Source organism: Beta vulgaris, chromosome 1, assembly GCF_026745355.1.
Source record: "Beta vulgaris subsp. vulgaris cultivar EL10 chromosome 1, EL10.2, whole genome shotgun sequence".
NCBI lineage: Eukaryota > Viridiplantae > Streptophyta > Magnoliopsida > Caryophyllales > Amaranthaceae > Beta > Beta vulgaris.
The window spans coordinates 6,205,369-6,214,776 of NC_079202.1; the positions used below are offsets into that span (position 1 = coordinate 6,205,369).

The following is a 9,408-nucleotide window of genomic DNA, read 5'->3' on the forward strand; positions in this document are numbered from 1 at the left end:
AGGAACTCAGGTTATGGCTTGAGAGAATCAATAAGTTTGTAATAGAGTCGTTGACCTATTATAGTGGAAAGTTTGAGTTAAAATCCCTTGTGGTCAAGGTTGTTTCTTCTTATTGGGGCTAGGAAATTTTTCCTTGCTGAAATCTCATGTGTTTCCGTTGTGTGCTCCCTAGCTAGCTTTTAGTTCCGCAAAAAGTTACGCTTATTCTCTCACTATAATTCACCCCCCCTCTTATAGTGCTAATATTATACAACAATTGGTATCAAAGCTGGAACTCTAAAATTACAAGAAATCCTGTTGAGTTCAAGATCTTGGAAAATATGAATACTAGAGAGAAACTGGAAGAAGGGTACTCTACTCAGAGGCCACCCATGTTCAATGGCAAGTCCTACACCTACAGAAGAATAGAATGGAGATCTTCATGAAAGCCAATAATTATCAGGTATGGAGAGTCATGGAGGTAGACGATTTTGAAATCACTACCGGTAACGACAAAAATAAAGTAATTCCTAAATCTATAACTGATTTCGAGAAAGAAAATTGCGAAAAGATGGAAATTAATGCTATTGCTATTAAACTGCTTCATTGTGTTCTTGGACCTCATGAACACAATCGTGTCATGGGATGTAAACCGCGAAAAAAGAATGGGATCTTCTTGAAGTCACTCATGAAGGTACGAGTGAAGTGAAGTGAAGTGAAGAGATCAAATATCGATCTTTTAATGAATCAATATGAATTTTTCCAAATGAAATCTAAGGAATCCGTTCAAGAGATGTTTACACGCTTTACTAATATTATTAATGAGCTAACCTCTCTTGGAAAAGAAATTACATCTGAGGAACATGTACGAAAGATCCTAATGAGTCTTCCTAAGGATCGTTGGATGGCTAAGGTTACGGCCTTACAAGAAACTAAGGACTTTACAAAGTTCAATCTAGAACAATTTGCTAGTTCTCTTATGACTCACGAGCTATACTTGGACACTGAGAATGGTGACATGTCCAAACAAAAGTCGATTGCCTTGAAAGCCGATGAAAGTGATGACTTGGAGACCGACGAAGAAGAATCCGCTCTTATGGTCCGAAAGTTCAAGAGAATTTTTAGGAACATGAAGAATGAAGATTATAAAGGTAAAAATAAGAAATACACTAACAAACCTGTTTGTCATAAGTGTGGCAGTTCAGATCATTTTATCAAGGAGTGTCAATGGGAACAAGACAAATGCAAAGGAACCGAACGAAGCAAAGATAGGAACAAGGAACACTAACTCCGAGGAAGAAGATGATTATCAATCTTCTAAAGAAACAACAAACTTTTGTCTCATGGCTATTTCCGAATCTGACGAAGAGATTGAATCTCTTGAGGCAAGTTTAGACACTATTAAATCTCGTCTCAATTCTTTGAGTAAAGAGCAATTATTTGATTTTATTGTTGATGCTGTGAATGATTGCAAATATGAGTCTACGAAATTGAAACAAAGCGAACATGCTTTAGTAGTTGCAAAGGAACATATTTCTTGGCTTAAAAGTATTCGAACCGATATTGAGAAAAGCTTTTTTGAGTTGTTTGATAAAAATCTAATGTTGAATGAGAATTTCGAAACAGTAAAAAATGAGAACTATTTGTTAAGCCTTGAGTTATCTCAATGAAAAGAATTTGTTCTTGAGGTGAGTTCCTTTGACTTGCAAAGTTTTAGATCTGAAATAAAACAATTAAAAAATCAAGTCTCGTTTTTGGAAATTGAAAACAAAGAACTTGAACTGAAAATGAACTTAAGTAGGAACAAGAAAAAATTTCTTCCCATTCCCAATTGGATTAAAAATCCTCAAACAAAACGTACTGAAGGTCTTGGTTTCAATCAAAAAAAAGGAACTTGAGAAACCTAAAAAGAGAGTTGATTTACCAAGTGATAAAGTTTTTATGTTCTGTGGGAACGCTGGTGATTATAGGAACTCATGTCTTGTAAGACTTGGTGTCTTTAACAAGAATTCGAAAGTAAGTAAATTAAATTGGCAAAAGAAACCTATTGTTCTTGAAGGAAAGGAACCTAAGAAAGATTGGTTTCTAACTCTAACAATTAATTTTCTTGCAGGCTAGAGTGAGGGGGAATGACACATGGTACCTAGACAGTGGTTGTTCTAAGCATATGACTGGAGATAAATCAAGATTTCTCCCATTCTCTGCCTATGATGGTGGAAGTGTGATTTTTGGTAACAAAATGAAAGGTAACATAGTTGCCATGAGTTAAGTTGGTAAGTCACTGTCACATTCCATAGATAATGTTTTTAAGTTGATGGATTAAAGCATAATTTGATGAGTATTTTCCAGTTTTGTGATAAGGGAAATTGTGTGAAATTTAATAGTGATAAATGTTTGATCATTAACAAAAGCACAAGGGATGTTGTTTTGGAAGGAACAAGGAAAGGGAACACAAATGTTGTGGATCTTAACTTTGTTCCCAAAAATAATTTGACATGCTTTAGTGTTATTGATGATGATCCTCTCTTGTGGCATATGCGTCTTGGACATGCTAATTTTTCTTTGCCTGACAAACTTCGATCAAAAGATTTAGTCTTGGGTCTACCTTCAATTAAGTTTCGATCATATACATCGTGTTTGTGATGCTTGTGCTAAAGGGAAGCATGTTAGATCCTCTTTTAAATCAAAGAATGTCATAAGTACCACAAAACATTAGAATTGATTTATATGGACTTGTGTTGACCTATGAAGATTCAAAGTGGAAGTCGTAATAAGTATGTGCTAGTTATTGTTGATGATTACTCTAGATTTACTTGGATTATTTTTCTTTCTAGCAAGGACGAGACTTATGAAGAAAGTGCGCATATTAAGCTAATTGGTTCAAATCAATCTATTACACTACGACATTACGGAAGTTAAACTGCGTTAAGAGCCGTTAGGACCTAGGGTTTCTCTCTTCCTCCATTGCTAAGCTTGAAGTTATGTATGGTGTAAGCTACCAATTTCTTGCTTATTATGGGTCGAAAGAAGAAGCAAAAAACGCCTAATCCTCTTAAAACTCGTCAAGCACAATTGTTGGCATCAAAGCATGAAACTTTGAAAGGAAGTAATGAGGGTAATACAATAACCCCGGTGGTTTCTGCTAGAAATGAGTCATCGGAAGTAAATAGTGTGTTAGCGATAATGAAATCAATATTTGAGCTAGATAGAATAGCTCAAAGACAGGCGTCAATGGTGCAAAGAGTTAATATGGCTAGTTCAACTGGAGCTATGGGAGTTATTGATGATACTGTAGAAAACAAGGATGTTGGGAGTGAACCTCCTGTCGAAGATGTTGTAATACCCACTGAAGTCTCCCCTGAACATGTAGCTGCCAAGAAAACTCCAGATGTGCCCACTAAATCCTGGGCCACATTGACAGCGGAGAAGCGTCTCACTGCTAAAGGTATGTCGCTTGAGTTTGTAACTCCATCTATTAAGAATGGTAAATCTGTGGCCCAAATAGATAAGAAGGAAGTTGCTCAACTATCTGAAATCTAGGCAAATGCTGTTGTGTTGTATGTTGTGGGTCAAAGGCCTACCCTTGGGGCCATTATCAGGTTTATTGCACTTGAATGGAACAATGTAAGCAAGCCTAAAGTGTTTTTACATGAAGATGGTTATTTCTTGGTCAAATTTGACAATATGGAAGATAGGAATGAAATCCTATATGCAGGGCCTTACACTTTGAACAACAAACCAATGATTGTCAAAGCCTGGACCCCTAATTTCAACTTCCATGAAGAAATCATGAGAGTTGTACCTCTCTGGGTACGCTTTCCTAATTTACCACTTAATTGCTGGGGGCCTGAAACTCTCAGTAGGATCAGTAGTATGATAGGAGTACCTTTATTTGCAGATGAGTGCACCACCAAGCAGATGAGGGTATCTTTTGCCAGGGTTCTCATTGAGGTAGATGTGACTAAAGAAGTTCCTAAGCAGGTGTATATTGAAGATGCAAATGGCCACACTATTGAACAGAAGGTATCCTATGACTGGATTCCACCCTTTTGTCATAAGTGCCAAACTGCTGGTCATGATTGTGCCAGGAAGAAACACCCACCCAGGGCTAAAATTGAGGCTAAGGTCACTCAAAAGTGGGTTGCTAAAGCCCCAGTTCAGGTGGTAGAAGAAGATAAAAGAGAACAAGAAAATGAAGTAGCACCAGATGCTTCATTACAAGGGATAGCAGAGAAAGTGGGAATACTTGATAATACTACTCCAACTATTACTCTCCAGTACAAACTCCAGCTCCAGTTGTGTCACCAGCAGTAACTCCAGCTACAATTATGCCATCAGCTGAAGTCAGAGTAGGAGAAGTAGTCTGGAGCATAGTACCTTCTAAGGGATCTTAAGAGAAGCAAGTAAGCCATGGAGGACCAGGTGTTGTAGTTCACACAGTAGATGAAGGGGGGGGGGGCAAACTCCTTCCATATCCCTACATGATTATTAGTAGTTGGAATGTGAGGGGATTGAATAATCCCTCTTCTATAGTAGAAGTGAAGAAGTATCTAGGTAATAATACAATTCACTTTATTGGCCTACTTGAAACTAAAGTGAGAAGTAGTAATAAAGATAGAATAAGGAAGAAGGTGGGAGGGAATTAGAGGTGGGAAGATAACTACACTGATTCTCCTCGAGGAAGAATTTGGAGGGTGGAACCCTACACTAGTTACCTTCCAAATTGCTCACACACAAGAGCAATGGATCCATGGCTTGCTCACTGATAAGCAAACAGGGGATAGTATGCAAGTTACAGTTGTCTATGGGCTTCTTACAGTTGAAACAAGAAAGAGTTTATGGGCTGATCTTCTTAGCATGGATAACTCTATGCAGGGGGAATGGTGTGTACTTGGTGATTTTAATGCATTACTTGATTATAATGATCGATTTCAAGGTAGGCCTGTCACTACATATGAAATACAAGATTTTGCAGCTTGTATTGAGAATAGTGATCTTTCTGAGCTTCGAAGTTGTGGTCATTACTACTCTTGGACTAATAAGAGTCAAGGGGATAATAGAATACTTAGCAGAATTGATAGATGTGTTATCAATTCTCATTGGCTGAATAAATACTCTGGTGCAATTGTTGATTATCAGAACTCACGCCTGTCTGATCATAACCCTCTGATGATAGACTGCTCTACTAGTCACTCCTCAGGAGGGAGACCCTTTAAATTCTTTAACTTCATGGCCAGCCATGAACAATTTGATCAAATTATCAATGAGTGCTGGAATACATTTGAGAATAGACAATGGATGAAGCAAATTTGGCAGAAGCTTAAAGCTATGAAGGGTAAGTTAAAGCAGTTGCATAAGAAGGATTTCGCTAAGCTTGATCAAAGAATCACTCAAATCAGAGAGCAATTAGACAACATTTAAACAACGCTTCAAAATAGTGTAGCTGACAGTTCTTTACAATCACAAGAGCAGGAGTGCATTCAGATGTTAAAGAAATTCTTGGATGTTAAAGAAAGTGCTTATAAACAGAAATCTAGAATCCAGTGGCTTCAACTAGGAGATGGGAACAATCATTATTTCTTCCAGGCCATGAAAGAGAGATATGCTAGGAATAACATTGATATTTTGTATGATGATCAAGGTCACAAGCTCACTTTGAACTCATCTATTCAAGCAGAAGTGCTTAACTTCTATAAAAGGCTGCTGGGATCAGCAGCAAGTACACTACCTGGAGTTGATATTCCAACAGTTAGAGCTGGTAAACAGGTTAGTATGGAAGCTTCTCATGATCTTATTGCTCCTGTTACAACTCTTGAAATTGACCATGCTCTCAACTGTATTGATGATGCCAAGGCTCCTGGTATTAATGGTTTTAATAGTTATTTTTTCAAGAAAATATGGCACACTATTAAACCACAAATATACATGGCTATTTAGGAATTCTTTTAAAATGGAATTATGCCTAAGGAGATCAATGATAATGTGGTTACACTTATTCCTAAAGTTCCTAATCCCACTTATGTGAAAGACCTAAGGCCTATTGCTTGTTTTACCAGTGATCTATAAGATAATTGCTAAAATTATCACACTTAGATTACAGAAGGTTATGGGTGATGTAGTAGATCTTGCTCAAGCTGGTTTTATCCCTAATAGGTCCATATATGATAATACACTCTTGGCAACTGAACTCATCAAAGGGTATACTATGAAGCATGTTATCCCAAGGTATATGGTCAAAATTGACCTAAAGAAGGCCTATGATTCTGTTGAATGGCCTTTTTTGCAAGTAATGCTCTTAGAAATTGGGTTTCCCCAGCAATTTATTAACTGGATCATGATGTGTGTCACATCTGTTAATTACACCATTCTTATAAATGGAGTTCCTAGCCCTCCTTTCTCTGCAAAGAAGGGTCTGAGACAAGGAGACCCTATGTCTCCTTTCTTGTTTGCACTTTGTATGGAGTATTTATCCAGGTGCCTAGATCTATTGAAGCACAACCAAGATTTTAACTTTCACCCTAGATGTGAAAGGCTTGGCATCACTCATCTAATGTTTGCTGATGACTTACTCCTCTTTGCAAGAGCTGATCAAAGCTCTATTACACTCCTTATGCAATCAACAAGTTCTCTGCTGCCTCAGGACTTGCTGCTAACCTTGATAAGAGCAATGTGTACTTTGCTGGTATCCAGGAAGATGAAACTAATACTCTTCAGGAGCTGTTCCAAATGCCACTTGGGAGCTTCCCCTTTAGATATTTAGGAGTTCCACTTCACTCCAGCAAGCTGTTCTATACTGAATGTAAACCTCTCATTGCAAAAGTTGTAGCTAGGGTCAAAACTTGGACAACTAGAAAACTCTCATATGCTGGTAGAACTCAACTGATCAGATCAGCTCTACAAGGTATTCAAGCTTACTGGTGCCTGATCTTCCTACTACCCAAGAAAGTTCTAAGAGAAATTCAAACTACACTCAGAAGCTTCCTATGGACAGGTATGGATACCACTTCCAGTAAATCTCTTATTTCATGGGACTACATGTGTAATAAGAAGGTATGTAGAGGGTTGAATTTTAAAGAAATCATTACATGGAACAAGGCTGCCATTGCAAAGCACTTCTGGGCCCTTGCTCTAAAACAGGATAGACTATGGATTAAATGGCTCAATGTATATTATATCAAGCAAGCTTATATCTGGACAGTTGCTATTCCTAACAGATTATCTTGGGCTATAAAGAAAATTCTTGAAGCCAGGCATCTTCTTATAGATATCACTACTTGCAATTAATTTGTGCTTCACAGCAAATTTTCTATTAGGAAGTGCTATTGGTTTTTGAGGGGCGAAAGACCTAAAGTGGAGTGGAGAAGAATTACATGTAATAACAAGGCTTCCCCTAAAGCTATCTTTATTACCTGGATGATGCTTCAAGGTAGGTTAAACACCAAAAACAGGCTGTACCAGTGGGGAATAGTCAGAGATTAAAGCTGTTCTCTATGCAATGCTGCTGATGAAACCCCTGCTCACTTGTTCTTCACTTGTGATTACAGCAGGCATATCTGGAGTAGATGTTTACAGCTTATTAATGTTCCTGTTGTCACTGATCTTGCTATAATCATCTCAACTGTAGCAAAATACAGTAGGAAGAAATGTAGAACTCATCAGCTTCTTAATATGATGTTTATTGAAAGTGTGTATCATATCTGGATACAGAGAAACAGGAAGGTATTTGATGGTCAATTTCTTAATCCTCAGTAGGTAGTGAGGCAGGTTGTATTTGCTATTGCTTGTAGACAAGACTATGATGTACCTCAGCTTATCTTATAAGCCTCATGTATTTGTTGTCCAGGGGTCTGTCCAGGAAAAGTTGTACCGGGCTGGTCTAGAGGGCCTTCTTTCCAAATCCTTCCTAGAAGGTGGGGGAAAGTTGGCTTTTGATGCTTGCTCCTTTTAGTTTGTAAAACTCTTTTTCCATGGGTGGTGGATAGTTTGGAGATAACACACACCAACCTGGACCATCACATGGAGGACAAAGGCAAGGTGCTTTTGTTGCAAACAACAACAGTTCATCTCACGCATATGTGCCTTTAAATCAGCCAACTAGGGTTGGGAACCCTTCATCTTCTACCTATATACCCTACCAACCACCTAACCTTTGGGCGTCTCATTATGGGGCTGTTCCAAGTTATGGTCACAATCAGGCGCCATTTGCTCATGCAACTGGAACTTACCAACAGAAGGTACCCACTAATGGGTACACATTTCAGCCATAAATGGCGCAGGGAACAAATAATCCTAACTATGTGCATCGCTAGGACATTCCTATGGGAGGTTATCTAAATCAGCCTTTTAATCCCAACCCAAATCCTATGTATGATCAATTGGGAAATATGGGGAATGGGAATTTAGGACATTTGGGGAGAAATCAAGATCCTATAGCAGCACAAGTTGAGGCGCTAGTCCAAAGATTAGTGGGGGATAACTCTAGGTGAGGTCATAGGCAAATAGGTCAAAAGCCTTACCCTGAATGGATCAACAGAACCAATCCTTTCCCTAGAACATTCAAAATACCTGACTTTACCTTATTCAAAAGCCTGACATGTTTTTATACCATTTCCAAGGGGTTTTTAACTCAGAAGCTGAATACGATGAAGTCTAATTTTTTCGCGTCTGTTTCCTGCTCATCTCGGCTCAAAATCATAATTTGGGCTAACTCTTAGCTCGGATATCAGATTTGAATGATTCTAAAGACTGACATGTTTTTTTTTTTACATTCTAAGGGGTTCGTGAGCTCACAAGCTGAATTTGTTGAAGTCTGACTTTTCGCGTGTGTTTTCTACTCAAATGGGCCCAAAATCGGAATTTGGGTCAAACTTCTAGCTCAGACATCAGAATATAGTGATTCCAAGGACTGACATGTTACTTTACCATTTCTAAGGGGTTCGGGAGCTCAGAAGCTGAATTTGTTGAAGTCCGATATTTCTTGTCTGTTTCCTACTTATCTTGACCCAAAATCGTAATTCGAGCCTAAATCCTAGCTCGGACATCAGAATTGAGCGATTAAAAAGCTTGAATTGGTTTTTTTACCATCTCTAAAGGGTTTGTGAGGTCAGAAGCTGAATTCGTTAAAGTCCAATTTTTTGCGTCTGTTTCTTGCTTATCTTGGCTCTAAATCGTAATTTGGGCCTTACTCCTAGCTCGGACATCAGAATTGAGCGATGCCAAAGCCTGACATGTTCTTTTACCATTTCTTAGGGGTTCGGGAGCTCAAAGGCTGAATTTGTTTAAGTCCGATTTTTCGCGTCTGTTTCCTGCTCATCTTGGCTCAAAATCATAATTTGGGCCTAACTCCTAGCTCGGACATCAGAATTGAGCGATTCAAAAGCCTGAATTGTTTTTTAACCATTTATAAGGGGTTCGTGAGCTCAGAAGCTG

General features: G+C 38.4%; 1 protein-coding gene across 1 annotated transcript; it reads left to right on the forward strand.

The window, feature by feature from the left end:
* The first annotated feature begins 4,764 nt into the window (after nt 1–4,764).
* Nucleotides 4,765–7,927, forward strand: LOC104905150 (uncharacterized). Its single transcript, XM_010693600.1, has 6 exons — nt 4,765–5,314; nt 5,423–5,839; nt 6,036–6,389; nt 6,620–7,229; nt 7,524–7,698; nt 7,823–7,927. The coding sequence occupies exons 1-6, from the start codon at nt 4,765–4,767 to the stop codon at nt 7,925–7,927; spliced, it is 2,211 nt and encodes a 736-aa protein (XP_010691902.1).
* The last annotated feature ends 1,481 nt before the right edge of the window (nt 7,928–9,408 follow it).